At 32.6% G+C, this 16,187-nt stretch overlaps 1 protein-coding gene across 2 annotated transcripts; it reads right to left on the bottom strand.

The window, feature by feature from the left end:
- Positions 1-3,634: 3,634 nt before the first annotated feature.
- LOC111379939 (putative late blight resistance protein homolog R1B-17) lies at positions 3,635-8,103 on the bottom strand. Of its 2 annotated transcripts, XM_023003382.1 has the most exons (3): positions 5,297-8,103; positions 3,982-5,188; positions 3,635-3,903 (listed from the first exon to the last, which is right to left on the bottom strand). In XM_023003382.1, the coding sequence occupies exons 1-2, from the start codon at positions 7,735-7,737 to the stop codon at positions 4,756-4,758; spliced, it is 2,874 nt and encodes a 957-aa protein (XP_022859150.1). In that variant the 5' UTR covers positions 7,738-8,103; the 3' UTR covers positions 3,635-3,903; positions 3,982-4,755. The 2 variants fall into 2 exon arrangements, with proteins under 2 accessions (XP_022859150.1, XP_022859151.1); XM_023003383.1 differs by lacking the exon at positions 3,635-3,903 and having other exon boundaries at positions 5,105-5,180; positions 5,297-8,101.
- Positions 8,104-16,187: the final 8,084 nt, after the last annotated feature.

Genomic DNA, 16,187 nt, shown 5'->3' with positions numbered 1-16,187 from the left:
CTGCCAGAGATCTCTGAAAGGGAGATAGAGATAGCAAACCCCCAGCCATATGCAATTTCTAAAAGGATAGTTGACGCAATAATGGAGCCCCATTAAAAAGCAAGAAAACTCATTTTCGCTCCCTCCAATGGTGGGCCCGCACTGATTGTGTGTCGGTGAAGTGGTGGGAGCAATTCCTTGGCTTCAGTTGGCTGTTCAAGGGTAATTGCATTTCCATATTTTGGCATACCGATGTTACCCTCAACTACAATAAAAAAGGAGGCTCAATTAGGGACGACGAGGGCAAGGGTAATTCTGGAAATTGGATTATGATAGTGAATAGTCCATTCAATTTTAGAGCTTGTTTGATATAGCTTTTAAGCCAATTAAAATCAATTCTTTCATAGTTATTTTACCATTCCAGTTGTCATTTTTGAATTCTTTTTTCACATGTAGGACTCACTTTATCTCTAACGGTCAAAAAATTAATTATCAAAATCCCTAGTAAATGGAATTGTTTGGATTTGAATTTTTTGACAAACGTCCATTCAATTTTCATGATGTATCAAAATCATGGCCATTAATTTTCCCGCATTAAGGGATATCAAACTAGTTAATTCTAACGTTTTTGAAAACAAGTATAGTTTTATTTTATATCAAGTTGGCTCATGATTGTGAATTTTGCATCTCTAAGAGACTGATTGTGAACATTGATTTGTTGGTTTAGGCTAAGCTTATGATTTTTATTTTATTGTGTAAATATATAGTCAAAATTGAACATGTGAAAAAAGATTTTTGAAAAAAATAAAAATAAAAATAAAAAATCCTCAAACGTAAAGAATTATGAATTAATTTTCTAATTTAGAAGTTGGTTCATGATTGTGAATTTTGCATCTAGACACATTCTCAAATCAAATCAATGTGAGGCAGCCTACATGTGACTCCCTTTCATTTCATTTTACAATTTACACCAATTTACGGTTTTTTTTTTTCCCTCATTTGTCCATTTATGATTCCATATATTTGTTTGAAATGTTAAAAGCTGCCTGCAACATTGGTTTTGATGAAAGGAAATTGCAACCAAATGAATTACGCCCTTGTTTCGTCGCACCTCGCTTCGCCTATTTATAACTTTTCACACCGTTACACAATACATTGGGAAAAGCCATTGATGGTAACCAATGAAATATCAATCGCAATTGTTTCACTCATTCATAGTTGGAAATGTGAAATGACTTATGCGCCTTTTAACATTGCACTAGTTCTATCTGTAGAATGGCATTTATGGTAATTCAATTATAATAGAATATGACTGGAGGGTTTTTTGTCAACAATTGTGGTTGATATTTAGGAGTCAACATATGCAGCTTTTCGCATGCATTGTGCAACGATCTGAAAAGCAATAAAAATGAGAAGAAAAACACAACAGACAGGGACAGGGGCTATAAGTAGCTAGCGCAACGTCCCAAACATTGGTTTTTCTAGACTGCAATTCAAACCCCCAAAAAAAATAAAAAAAATAAAATAAAATAAAAAAACCTTCACGTTTAATCCCCAACGTCCCATTCCGAATTGAAAACTTCTGTTACAATTATTTCACTTTTCGAACAGAAAAACAATTTCATCACCCCAATTGAAAAAACATGATGTAGAAAAATATAACAAATATTTTTGAGTAATATTGTGTTAGGTATATGTACTAAAAGGGCTTATATGAAAATGTTTATTTAATAAAATGTTTGGGTAGGATGAAAATCGAATCGGAACCGACAGTTCAAGTTTGTGTTTGGTTCCAGTATTTATAAGGATTCGAATGATTTCATTTACAGAATGCCCAAAATATAATGGATAGTTTCGAGTATTGAAATACCCGGACCGACCTACCCAAAGCTAGGCCTATTAGATACTGCAGCTACAAAATGAAATATATAATTTTCTCTGATGATTAAAATCTTTTATCTATATATAATTATAACTCCAGGATTCTCTATCAAATTTTGAAATGGGTAAAATAATTATACAATTAGCTTAAGAAACAAAAAAAGCATATATTATTGTGAAACTCATATATAAAGAGCAATTCTAGATTTCTATCGATGTAAAATTCGTGAAGATTTATCCTGCATATGCCTTTGTTCATAATTCAACCAATCTTAGCCAAAGATTTAATCCCTTTCTAGATAAAGTAAAGTTAGAACTGTCAAAATGGACGAGTCAATTCCAAAAAATAACTCGTGTTTGGGAAGACTTTTTGGCTAACAGATTTGGGATTGGCTTGAATGCGTAATGTTTTAAAATGATGAAAGGGCATGTATTCTCTATGGATAAAAATGCCCATCACTTAAAGGCTGGTGAATGATCGTAGATACGAATCCATTTTGTTCTCACATCATTAATGGGAGAATAATGTCAAACTTTAGACCATTAATCAGAAGGTTTCGTTATGCATTAAGCACAAGCATCATTGATACTGATTCAAGAGTATAAGACAGAAGAGGAGTCGAGATTCTTGCCTACCAGTATTTTTAGAAGTTTATTTGAGTCCAGACCGTTAAATGACATGTCTGGAGAATTAAAAGCTTTTATTCTTGCTATTTCAATTTTTATGAAAACTTATAAAGCCATTAAAACGACGTTTAAAATTTGTGATGAAAGTTTGAGTTCATAATGATCGTGAGTTGAGAATATAATTAATTACCTCATATTATAACGAGTTATTCTATCTATCAAATGTTTTATCAATTTTTATCAAAATCTATAAAATTTTATTATTATTATTTTTTTATCTAGAAAGCCCCTAAAATTCAAATACTGTCAGGGGAATTAGTTATTAATGCTAAACTACAAATTTAAGAACCGACTTACCATCTGACATCTAGTCAATTAAGGTAGAATATGGAAAAATTATCCAATCCATAAGACTATAGTTACTAGTAAGGAAAAAAAAATTGCATCTCGTCTGCTATCTTCATATCTCCACATTTTTTTTGGGGGAGCGGGGTGGAGTGGGTGATCTTCCATCGATTAATAATGACTTGATCCAAAATAATTCCTCACTTCTCATCAACCAAAACTTGTCTTAATATAGTCCAAACAAATGGAGAAAACTGAAAATATTTTTTCTATAAAAATTGATTTGCTTAATATGGAAAACGACTTGGGCTATAAATATAATTGAATAAAAATGCAGGCCATTTTAGGTGAAATTAAAATATGAATTTTTGAACTGATACTTGCACGCTTTGCTTGGATTCCACGTATGAGAAATTTGGTCAGTTTCCAATATCATTGATCAATTGAGTAATGCTACATTGTTGGTATGAATTGTCGAACCGATCTATATATTTGGGACAGACTTGACTTAATCTATATAATGCTTGTACTGTTCTTGCTGTTGAAAATTGAAATGTTTAAATAACAAGTAATAATAGACTCAATTCAAGCTTTCAGAGTTATATTTCTATAGTGATTCCTAGTTCATCATTGCAACTGAAGATCAAGTTATCTAGCGCGAGATATTTACTAGACTTCTCTAGTAACATTACTTGATTGAAATGAAGTTGTCTTGTGGCTAATACTGACAAATGGAAAGCCAATACACACATCTTTATAACTCCTCAACCAAGTAAACAAAAGAATTAAGCAAGAACCAGCATACAAAAAAAATGTTCTGCATCAACTTAAAGAAGCAATGATTATTCGAACTTCAGCTTCCTATCTACTCAAGCCTAATAATTCATAGAATAGTGTCAACAAGCTCATCAAATAAAGCCAACCTTAATTTCAAAACAAGGCAAAATACATTAGAAGTTTATTTGATGTGTCATTTTAGTATTACAGACAATACCAGAATCAAGATGAGAATGGGAAAGAGTAAAAGAAAAGGTCCCTGTTATTACCATGTGAAATGTCTCAGAAGGTCTCCTGCAAGAAATAAGAAATCTTTTAAAATCCAATTAAATAAGCAAAAAAAGGGAGTTATATTTGAGAATTGTAGTATACCAGCAAAAGCTAATGCTCCACGAGCTCGTCAGTGATTACTTCATTTTCACTTTCTTCTTGTTCTTCACTTTCCTCTTTCTCTTCACTTTCACTTTCACATTCTCCTTGTTCTTTTCTTTCACTTTTCGGGCCAGAGATTATGACTTTGAACTCTTCATTTCCAGCGTCCAATTGTTCTTCGAGAATTTGCTTAGTAGATACTTCAACAGCTTTTGTGCACCAATGTACCTCTATCATTTGTAACGCTAGAATACCTCCGAAACTGGGAGGGATTCCATTCTTCAAATTGTAGCAATTTTGCAATACCAGCCGTTGAAGTTTTGGAAAATTGTCACCTAAGGCATTCCATTCTGCAAGTTGTGCATCATAGAGTTTCAAGAATTTAAGTTGTGGGAATTCATCTTCACTCGTGTCCCACTGTTCTCCTTCAAAGGCTACCCGTTGTAATTTGAGAACCACAAGGTACTCCAGTCTCCCAATTGTCTCCATTTGTTTCGGAGACACGTGTACATTAACTAGAGTCAATTGTTTGAGATTCAAGGGCAAAATAATCAAACTGGAAGATGAAACTCCAAATCCTGATTGAAGCTTCAGTGATTCGAGCTGCTTAAGGAAGTCAAAAGAATAATTGAGTGAAGATCGAACCTTACCTTTCAATCTTCGAAGATTGTGTAAACATCTCAAAATTTTCTCATCTGTTTCATCGAAAATTCTGAGCACAGAAATACTTTGTAGATTATTACTTATTTGGAAGCATTCATCCTTAATTGCTCGCTAACGACAAGATGCACTAAAGTATGCACCATTCGTGAAATGCATATGTCTCAAACTCAGCATAGTAAGAAGGATCTCAGGTATTTCAATTTCAAAATTTGTAAATACCAAAAGATATTCTAGCTTGTGGAAGCTTTCCATTGGAGGCAGTTTACATGAAATTACCAAATACCTCAAGTGAACTAGATGTTCGATTCCTATTAAATGATGATCACTTGGGACTTTTGAAAATCTGAAGGCCCTAAGAACTTTGAAGCTGGATGTGATTATTGTGGACCGCTCATCAAGATAACCACAACGAAATAGAAAAGAACGCACGTGTAGGCTAAAAGGCAGTGAGTGAATTCGAGATTCCCCATAGTTGATATTCACACAATTGTGTTGCTCATGCATCAATACTTGACTGAAGAACATTGGCGGATCATCTTCATTACTTGCAACATGATGCAATCATCAAATATTGAAACCATTATTAATAAGATAAAACAAAAAATGACAAAAAGGAAGGAAAGAAAAAGAAGAAGAGAAACAGTGAACTTACAAGTTGACCACCTTCAAAAAGTTCATTTTTTTACATATTCTTGAGCACATTTCACGCAATAGATCATGAATCTTACAAATTTTGACTTCGCCATTAGATCTTTGTTCGTGAACAATTATCAAGCTCCTATCAATTAGTTCCATCAAATATTTTAGTGCCACATCCTCTAAGCACTTTTGCTCTTCCTTCTCTATAAATCCTTCAGCCACCCAAAGAGAAATCAAATCGTGTATTGGGATTTTTTCGTCTTCGTCATATGTTCCAAAGTAAAGAAAACATGGCTTTAAATGGTTTGGTAAATTCTTGTAGCTAAGTTCCAATATCTGCATTAACTTGTTTTCGTTGTCTGATACATGTGAACTTAAATTTCTTTCAACTTTTTGCCACAAGTGTTCTTTCTTCTCCATGTTTGAAAGAACTGCAGCTATTATAACAACTGCAAGTGGTAGGCCATGGCAATTTGTTGCGATTTGCTTCCCAATATCTAGCAATTCTTGAGGACAATTTTCATCTTTGAACACCTTCCGTTGTAATAATTCCCAACTTTCAGCCTCCGACAGCAAAGGAAGTGAATTTATAATACTATGAGGTGAAGCTTTTGAACCAACTTCTTTATTCCGAGTGGTGAATAAAATCCTGCTTCCCATTCCATCCTTTGGAAAATATCTTTCCAAATCATTCCATACATTGATATCCCATATATCGTCTATCACAATGAGGTACCGCAATCCTTTCAAACTTTTGTAAAGTTTTTCTGCTAAACTTTCTTCCGCCATATTCTCAAGTATTTCTCTCTTACTGTGACTTGTTGAGCACAAAATTTCAATCAACAATTTTTGCTTGTTATATGTTTGAGAAACAACACCCCAGGAACGCTTGTCAAAACGATAGACAACAGAGGGGTCATTGTACAATATATTTGCTAAAGTGGTCTTACCAATTCCAGGCATCCCAAAGATGGAAATTATTTGCAGCTGGTCTGGTCCTCTAACAAGTTGTCCTACAATTTCAGTCGCCACTTTCTCAAACCCCACAATAATGTTTCCAAAAACAGGATATTTTGTAGATTGCAATGATACCTGTTCAACTGGATATTTTGCAACTTCTAGGATCCCATCTACGTCAATATTGTTCTTCATTTCTTTGATAGCCATCTTAATAAGCTGAATCTTCTCAATGAGCTGGGGGAGCCTGACGGTGAGATACCAAACATGTGGAAAAGAGTTGATAACATATTCAACTTCGTATGCTATGTTGCTAGTTCGTATCATAAGTTCTTCATGTTCTGCTTCCTGCTGCACAGCTATATCGGTGACGGAACATCTCAATGACATTAGCTCCTTATGGAGCGTTACAATTTGATCTTCCACGCCAATTATCTTGTCAGAATTGTTATTCAATGTGTACATGAGATCATCGAGAACGGAATCAACAATAAAGAGTGAAGCCACAGCAGTCTTTGGAGTCATATCACTTGGCATCTTTGAGACTGCGATGCAGTGCTCCTTGACCTTTGTTTTCAAGAGATCAAATTTGGTTAACAAATTGGAAAGAGCAAGATCCAGTTCTCCACTCTCTGTACCCATGAAAAAGGACAGTAAGAAACTTCCTACCTCCTGGACCAGAGCTTTGATACCCGTTATTTCTTTCTGGGTTACTACCAACCTTTTTCCTTTTTTTTTATTTCCTTCCTCCTCTTTAGTTGTCTGCAATGTTATATCCTCAATCAAGTCGAAAAATTTATTACGCAGCAAACTTCCTACCTCATCGACCACAGCTTCAAATCCGATTCCTTTCTTCAAAGTGATAACCAATAGAATAACGGTGATAAAGAAGAAATACAAGAAACGTCCTACCTCATTAACCATAGCTTCGATATCTGTCACTCTATTCTCGGTGGGCTGCAAATGCATTGCGATGTCCCCAAGAAAAGTAATAAGAAATCCAAGTTCGGTCTGGAGATTTTGGATGGATATGGAACCTCTCGTGAAATATAGGATGACTTCTATCATTAGGAGGTGGAAGTTGATAAAGACCGAAACAACTTGGTTAGGATTGAGATTAAGACTAATATGGGACATGATTTGTTGGTTCGGGACTGTGAAGTGCACCTTAAGCTTTTGCACAAGTGACACGAATGTTTGGAAATTGTTTCTGACAGTGTCATTATATTCGAATTTTGATGTACATTCAAGGCTCCTTAACAGATCAATTACATGTCCATGTTGGGGTGACAACTTTGATATATGGCCGACCACTATTCCAATAAGGCAGTTGAGCAGCGAGGACTTTTTAATGAGGGAGTCAAGCAGCCAGGACTTTCTCCACTGAGACTCCTCGAATGAGTAGATCGGAATCGGTGCAGGAAGATCCAATTCTTTCTCTGAGGAGTAGTTCGGAGACGGTACAGAGAGATCCAATTCTTCCTCCTTTGAAGACATTGATAATGGAAAAAAGAAGGATAATGGAAATGAATGTAGCTAAAGGATTAAAATTGAGCACCTTATAGCTTTGAAGCAATGGAAATGGAGCTTGTAGCTCAGAAAATCAAATAAAGAAAAAGGAAAGGAAATAATGAACGGAAGAAGGAAGAAGCTCACAGCTCTGTAGTCAAAGAGGCCAAACGAATCTTTGGATTAATTTAATTCGTTTCTTGTAAATTGTAATCAAGCTCAAATACAAAGATGGACCACTGAATTTTCTCTCTTACAAGTCTTTTCACATGTATATACACTGAACACAATGTGGCATCATAAATCTCGATAAGAGTAGCTGTCAATTTACTAATTTATTATGCATAGTTGGTGGGGTTTACCAATGTAAAACATGTTATCTAATATCTTAATCCAAAATACAATTTAATAATTTAAGAACGCAAGTCTAAATTAAGACAACGTAAAAATGTATATTATTTACTAATTCTCTAAAATATTTTTAGAATTTGATAGACTCACAAATAATATTAGAGCTTGATAACATATTTGCATATGAAGTGTTACATATTGTAATACAAAGCACGTGATTCTTATTTTTAATTATGAATATTTTTTTATTTAACTAGTTTAATGGCAAATTTGTAAATTATTAAAAGAAATTATTTTTTGTTACCACACAATGTACAGTGTTAAGTTTAGAAAATACAGTATGTAAAGTATAATTCCACCTTAAACTATAAAGTATAGATACGACTTAAACAAAAGGTGTATTTTGTAAATTTCTCTTTGTTTTACCAACTACATATGACCAGAAAGCAATTGCTACGAATTATTCTTCGATGTACATTCTACCTATTCGGTATGAATGTGAAGCGAGGACTAATAGGTGAAGGCATTTCCGTGTCATGACATTTTGAGGGGAAAAGTTATTAAGGGGCCGTTTTTCACTCCAAAAAATTGATTTTTTGATCGTTATTTCAATATTCCAACAGTAAAGTTTGACTTCTTCTCTCACAGGTAGCCTCCACCTTTTTTCGTAATGGTTAAAAAATCAATTCTCAAAATCGCTTCCAAACAAGGCCTAATTAAGGACATGACGGACTCAGATGAGAAAGTGAACTCTTAATTTATACTCTCTCTGTCCCAATTATATAGGATTGTTTCGTTTTTTACACGTATTAAGATATCTTCTTTAATATCATTGAAAAATTAATTTTTGCCAAAATCTTTCCTAATTTACCCCTATTTAATTTTCAGTGCGTAGTAGTAAATTATTATTGAATTTAGTAAAGAATTTGAATGATTTAATTTGAATAAGAAGAAATGAGTGTTTTTCCATGATTTTAAGAAGTGGGAAATGTGGATTTGGATTATTTCAAGAAGTTTGCATATTAAGTGAGGAAAAATGAATAAAGGTATATTGTAAATGAATAAAATAAAATATTCTAAATTAGAAAACAAGCCTATATATTTGGAACAAGAGAAAGCGAAAACTCTGCCTATATAATTGAGATGTAGAGAGCATAAAATAAGCAATATATTTCAGCTATTTGCATTAAATTAAATCTTCTTGACTTGTCAGCAATACATCTTTTTTTGTAGGACGTCGAATAATTATATTAAGGCTAAATTGACCGTTTCTTCCTCTAAAATATTATCATAACTTAAGCTTACATTTGTTTATTAGTTTCTTCATCATACGATAACTGGTTTAATTTAGTCATACTGATCTCAGATTCAAACTGCTTTAAAAATACCTTAATGTAATTATTAGCTTATCGAATAAGGTGATAGATTTTGAGCATGAATGAGTGCTCACTATTTCAATTCGTATCAGCTTCCAACATATCGAGATATTGATCATATAACTAGATGTCACTCATCGGCACATCAAAGAACCACAAGTTCATGAATAGAAATCACTACCTTGTAGAGAATTTAGGTAATTCATAATACAGTAACGTGTGAGTAATTTTTACTTAGAGTCATGTTATAGAAATTAATCTACACTTGTTGATTGTGTCCAATAAATATTTGGGTGTAATAGAGTAATTACTCGTGAGCAGACTATTGTTATGGTTAAGAAAAACAACGTACTGTAATTGGTAGAGTAACAATCACTAAGACTTTATTAAAAGACATACCTGCCTCTATTCACGAGCTAAGACAAATTAATTTTCGATCTAATTCGTACTTTTCTCCGTAAGTATTTAATTCATATTATCACAAAGCCATCGGTTTATGAGAGCAATTTGTGTTACAAACACGATTTGTCCATAACGAAGAACAAAACAAAATAATTAAAGAGTAACAAAAATATCTAGTATTTCTATGAAATATAGACATTCCCATTGATATTTCGAGGGAGCAATGAACATCAAGACAAACCGTATGTGAAAATAATTCATCCACATACTATTTACAGATTTTACCTCTAAAAATATAAGCTTAAAACACACGATTTCACCGACTCCAAAACATAGTCCACTAACACATAATGTCGGATAATTAAAAAAAAAAAAATCATGGACATGACCCTTTTATCTACTTGGACAAATTTAAACTAATTAGACACAATAAATCGTAAAATCAAAAGACGAATTAATTAAATTTGTAACTAACTTTCACATGAAGCCGTAAAATATTTGCCTTTGAGGTCATCATTCACTAGTATGTAAACTTCTCCAGTGTTATGATCTATGATGTTTTTTAATTTAATCGAAAGTATTGCACAAATTAACTTTAGGAATAATTCAAAATTTAATCAGTGCGGTTGTGGATGGGGAAAGGATTAGTTTGGATGAAATCCTTTATTTTTATATTTAATCAGTGTGTGATTATGACATGCATTGGACGAGGGATTTTATATTTATTGTTACCCTATTACTACAATAAAGCCATGATTATAGGAAAAATTTAAGAGGACGTGTACTGATGCTGACGTGGCAAAATATGATTGGACATTTTTTTTTTTCGTTCTTTCCATCTTGCAATGATGCCATACTATGTGTTGTTCCTAAGAATTTTTGTCATAACATCATGTACTTGTAGCATGATTGTTATTACTATCATTTTTAATAAAGTGACGGGTGACCAAAGTACACAAACTCGTTTGGCTCCATTACTATCCTATTTTTAGTCACACAATCTTCTATAAGATAATATTACATATAGACCGAAGACTTTTTCTTCTTTCTCAACTACTCATTTAAAAAAAAAAAAACTATTCCACCCAATTTTCATTTCAAAAAATGACATTTTCTTCTTTTTCAACCACTCATTTTTAAAAAAAAAAAAATATATATATATATATATATACTATTTCATCCAATTTTCATTTCGAAAAAGGGGGCCAAACGAGAGCAAAGTCTTCTCTCAATTATTATCCGAGTCATAGTATTCATATGTTCTGGGAATTAAAAATTTCAGGTTCTTTTCCTTTTGTTTAGTGGAAGACCAAGGCCACATAGTGGACCATGAATAGGTGCCCCCTTCATCAATGCGGGATGATTTTATAATTACACTGGTTAATTATAAATAGTGTTCAATAATTTCCATTAAACTAGTCCTTTGCTCCCAAATGCATTATGGATTTCATAATCACCCAGATTAAAATATAAAAAGAATAGACTAGTGCTGAATATATAATTTCTTTCCAACTAATCCATGTCAATTAATGCATAGTTTATTCCTCAATCACACTGACTAAAGCTCTTAGAATTTTCTCCATTTCACACCTTGGAAGGCATGAAACTTCCTGTCTACTGATTGGGTTTAGTGACACAATTATTAAGCCATGCAAGTTTCTTAATTGCGTTATTTATTGATAAATTTAGTGCTTTACATATAATATATTTGGCCTAACTAATTGCTCTATAAGAGCATCTCTAATTGTTGTGTAAAATAGTTTTAAACTTTTACATTATCATTTAAACCTCCAAAGTGATAGAAAAACTTCAAATGAAGCGATACAAAGGAATGCAAATTACATTTTCCAACAGAAAATGTTAAAAAAAAAAAAAAGGAAAAAAGGAGAAAAGGTAAATTTTTATATTTTTTCCACCCAGAAGATGCAAAAAAGTGAATTTAAATCTTTCAGTTGGAGTAAAACTTGAATTTAAATCTATCAGGACGTAAATAAGGATGTAAAATCACTTTTAATTTACATCCAATTTTACATTATTATAGAATGTGCTCTAATAATATAGAGTAATACATCTCTAAAGTAATATTGCTAATAGAATAACCTCCATATAATTATATATAATTTTTGATAAAAATAAAGTCATAAACTTTTTAGGTCTCGTTTTAAGAAATTGCATCCACATAATAGTAATTCCAATATATTGCTAAATAGATATATTTATGTTACATTAAAAGCTTAAAATAAAATAAAATACTTATCTAAAGTTGTTTAAGGAATGCAAAATTTTAGTATTTTAAGACGACTTTTTTTATGTTCAACATTACATAAATATAAGTACTAGTTAAAAATAAAAAAAATAGGTCTATCTCTTTCGTCAAAAAGTTTATCTCTACCATAACTAAGTCAAGACTCAAAATATAATTTTTTGTCATGCTTAATAGCAGAAAACTCCCTATCTATTAAACGTTGTGCGAAGAACTCTCCTATAAATTAGTTATGGTTATCGTGTAGGATAACAATTTATTCTTTACATTAGAAGTCATTGTGTGGAATGATATTAGGATTAGGTTTATCATGAAAGGGTAGCCATTGCTTGTTGCTAGACCTATTAATTATTTGTTAATTATTTGCCTTATATTCTTTGTGCATTAATTTGTTGCCAATCATTTCCAAATTATTATTATTTAAGACAACGTAAAAAGTGTATATTATTTACTAATTCTCTAAAATGTTTTTAGAGTTTGATAGACTCACAAATAATATTAGAGCTTGATAAAATATTTGTATATGAAGTGCTACATGATGTAATACAAAGCATCTGATCGTTATTTTTAATTATGAATATTTTTTTTTATCTAACTATTTGCCTTGTATTCTTTGTGCATTTCTTGTCCATCTTTCAACGATTTCATGCCATATGTTATTTGTAAGAATATCTTGTAACGGGATTGCTATTATTATCTTTTTAATAAAGTGACTGGTGACCAATGTACACACAGTCTTCTCTCAATTATTGAATTAAAATGTTCAGGTTGTTTTCCTTTTATATAGTGGGAGACCAAGGCCTCATAGTGGAGTGGACCATGAAAAGGTGCCCCTTCATACCTTTATTTCCTTTAACTGAACTTGTTGACCCCAAAAAGTGTTGCCGACAGATGTCGGACCTACTCGTACACACGTGAGTGAAGGTTCTACACGCTAAAACACGTAGACGGTCAAAATCAGGGACGTGGGAGTAGGTCAACTACGCGGGACGAGAACGCTCGAAATTCGACGGGATGGTTTAATAATTCGATTGTACAATAATTACCAATCGGTGCTCATGAATGTGCATGTAAATATGTATGGACTCGTATTGTGTTGTAAGATAATATGAAAGAGAGAATAAAGTATTGTTTTTTGTATTGATTCTTGCATTAGTCCTTCAATGTTATACAAGGGAAGTATTTATAGTGTTATATGTGAAATGGCAGCCCTTAGATGAGGTAGCACGTGGCCTCATCTTCTTAATTCAAACATCCAATCCTAGGCATCATCCTTGACTTGCTAGTTTGCTTCGCATTTATTACTTGTGCAGAACCCCCATACTAGTGATAAAACTTGACATATGCACTCATGATAAACGTTCCATCAATTATTCAAACAAGATCTTTATGCAGAAGATATCTTGGGAGAAGTGACCATGGAAGATGTTATTTCATGGTTCGGAGGCTCCTGCTTCAACTTCGGATTCAAGGCTTCTGCCACTCACGTAGTACTTCCGCTTTAGGGTTTCGGCCGTCTTCATGGGCCTTGGCATATGAGGCTCGGCTAGTTTATAGGCTTCGGCATATGGGCTTTGGCGTGAAGGCTTTGGCCATTCAACCCACTTCAACTGGAATGCCACGTGGTTCAGATTGAGTGGACCATAGGCCCACTTAGGCTGATCAAGTGTGACAACACATAACAATAGTCCCCCAAGTCCATGTATAGTCATTTATGCAGTGCGTGGACTTTAATGAAGTAAAGCCAGTGGGTTGTGTGGAAGTTAAAAGAATTATTTGAACTTCAAATAGAACCTTTTATTTCTTCAGTGGAAAATTGAAATCACTATCAAGTCCTAATCATATGATTTGATTGTCTATAAGAAATTGTTCTATGCTCAAATCAATTGATTAAGTTTAAATGTCATTATATGGAACTTATAAGTTGATCACACAATATTAAAATTATGAATCCTCTTGTAGTTTTTAAACTTTACAGAGAGATCCAATTCTTCCTCCTTTGAGGATAATGAAAGTGAATGTAGTCTGTGTTTAAAGCATTAAGATTGAGCACCTTATAGATTTGAAGCCATGGAAATGGAGCTTTGTACTGTTAAAAATTTTCAAATCTCATTAAAGTTGTTCACATGCACATTCATGATGTATCAAAATCATGACCATTAGTTTTCACACATTAAAGGATATCAAACTAGTTAATTCTAACGTTTTTGAAAACAAATAAGTATAGTTTTATTTTATATCAAGTTGATTCATGATTGTGAATTTTGCGTCTATATGAGATTGATTGTGGACATTTGTTTGTTGGTTGAGACTAAGCTTATGTTTGATGATTATTATTTGGGAAAAATATTATTATAAATAATAAATTTTGGAGAATGAGTGATTAAAAAGTAGACAAAATTTTGAGTTTATGTACAAAATATTTTATTGTGCAAATGTATAACCAAAATTGAGTACGTGAAAAAAGAGTTAAAAAAAAAAAAAACCTCATCAAACAAGGGCTAAAAAGTGTAAAGAATTATGAATTAATTTTCTAATATAAAAGTTGGCTCACAATTGTGAATTTTGTATCTAGAAGAAGATTGAATGTAATGTATACATTGGTTTCTTGACTAGAGTATAACGGCTAATTAGTCTTGTCTGAGCCCCATTCTTTCGAAAAATGCATTTTTAATTAGTGTTTAAATATCATTTTAACTATACATTTTTCAATAAAATAACATTACACGTAAATTCAAAACTTTTTTCTTATTTGATTTCATAATCACCCCGATTAATTATAATTATCTCTATTGTAGACAAAGCTACTGTACTCTATAAAGTAGCTTTTTAGCTGATAGCACAACCTTCAAGTGTAAACATATACTTTGTTTGAATCCCCTGTTTACTCTGAATATACATACTCAAATACTCCATCTGAATTTCTTCAAAATTGCAAACAAGTATTAGTAGAACATCTCAAGTATCTGAATATTCACTATACTGATTTTCAATGTTCCCTACCAGGATTTGTTATGTATCTACTAAATGCACTGATTGGATATTTCAAATCCGATCTTGTATAAATTATAACATACATAAGCAAACCAATTGTAGTGTAATAATGAATCCAAGACATATAATCAATGTCCTCATCTGACTAAGGAGTCAAGCTAGATATTAATTTAAAGTGGGTAGGAAAGGGAGTACTGACTTCCTTTGTATTTAGCATATTGAACTTGTGAAGCGCCTTTTTAATGTACCTCTTCTTACTCAAGTAAAATCTTCAAGCACCCTATCCCTCAAGATTTCTGTATCAAGAATTTTCCTTATTGCTCCTAAACTTTTCATCTCAAACTTCTCACAAAATTGAGCTTTCACTTTTTTGACCTCTGCTTTATCATTGGTTGCGATTAGCATATCATCAATATATAATAACAAATACGTAATTGATCCACCGTTTCCTTTTCTAAAGTACACAAAACTATTGTAACTACTTGTAGTGAAATTCTGAGTAGTCATGAATAAGTCAAACTTTTTATACCATTGGTCCAGTGCTTCAGTCTATACAAGGACTTATTCAACAAGCACACATTTTTTCCTTTTCAAAAACTATAAAAACCTCTAGTTGTTGCATATAAATGCCCTCCTCAAGTTTTCAATATAAGAATGCTATCTTGATATGTATCTGCTCAAGCTCCAAGTTATTCTTAACCATAACCCCAAGTAAAGCTCTAATTGAGCTAAGTTTTACTACTGATAAGAAAACATCTGTGAAGTCAACACCTAGAATCCGACTGTAGCCGTTTGCTACCAGTTTGACCGTATACTTACATCTTCAATCCGTAATGTACCTTCCTTCCTTTTAAACACCTATTTTTAGTGAACAACCATTTTATCCCTGAGTAATTTCGTTGAGTCTCAAATATTATTTTTATTTAATGACTCAATTTCCTCATACATAGCGATCAACCATTTGCTAGAGTCAGTGCAGTAGATTGCCTCTAAATATGTAGCAGCCTCCTCAATGGAATCAATACTGTCATCCACACTTAGTGCATAAGCTA

This window comes from Olea europaea, unplaced genomic scaffold (assembly GCF_002742605.1).
Source record: "Olea europaea var. sylvestris unplaced genomic scaffold, O_europaea_v1 scaffold2067, whole genome shotgun sequence".
NCBI lineage: Eukaryota > Viridiplantae > Streptophyta > Magnoliopsida > Lamiales > Oleaceae > Olea > Olea europaea.
The sequence above is the reverse complement of the archived record's forward strand: the minus strand, read 5'-3'. Positions and strand labels throughout refer to the sequence as shown.

Excerpts from the sequence above, each read along its gene's own strand:
- LOC111379939 (XM_023003382.1), bottom strand. The coding sequence starts at position 7,737 with ATGTCTTCAAAGGAGGAAGAATTGGATCTCTCTGTACCGTCTCCGAAC. Across the intron at positions 5,189-5,296 it reads TTTTTGAAGGTGGTCAACTT|TAATGAAGATGATCCGCCAA; the intron begins GTAAGTTCACTG and ends TCATGTTGCAAG.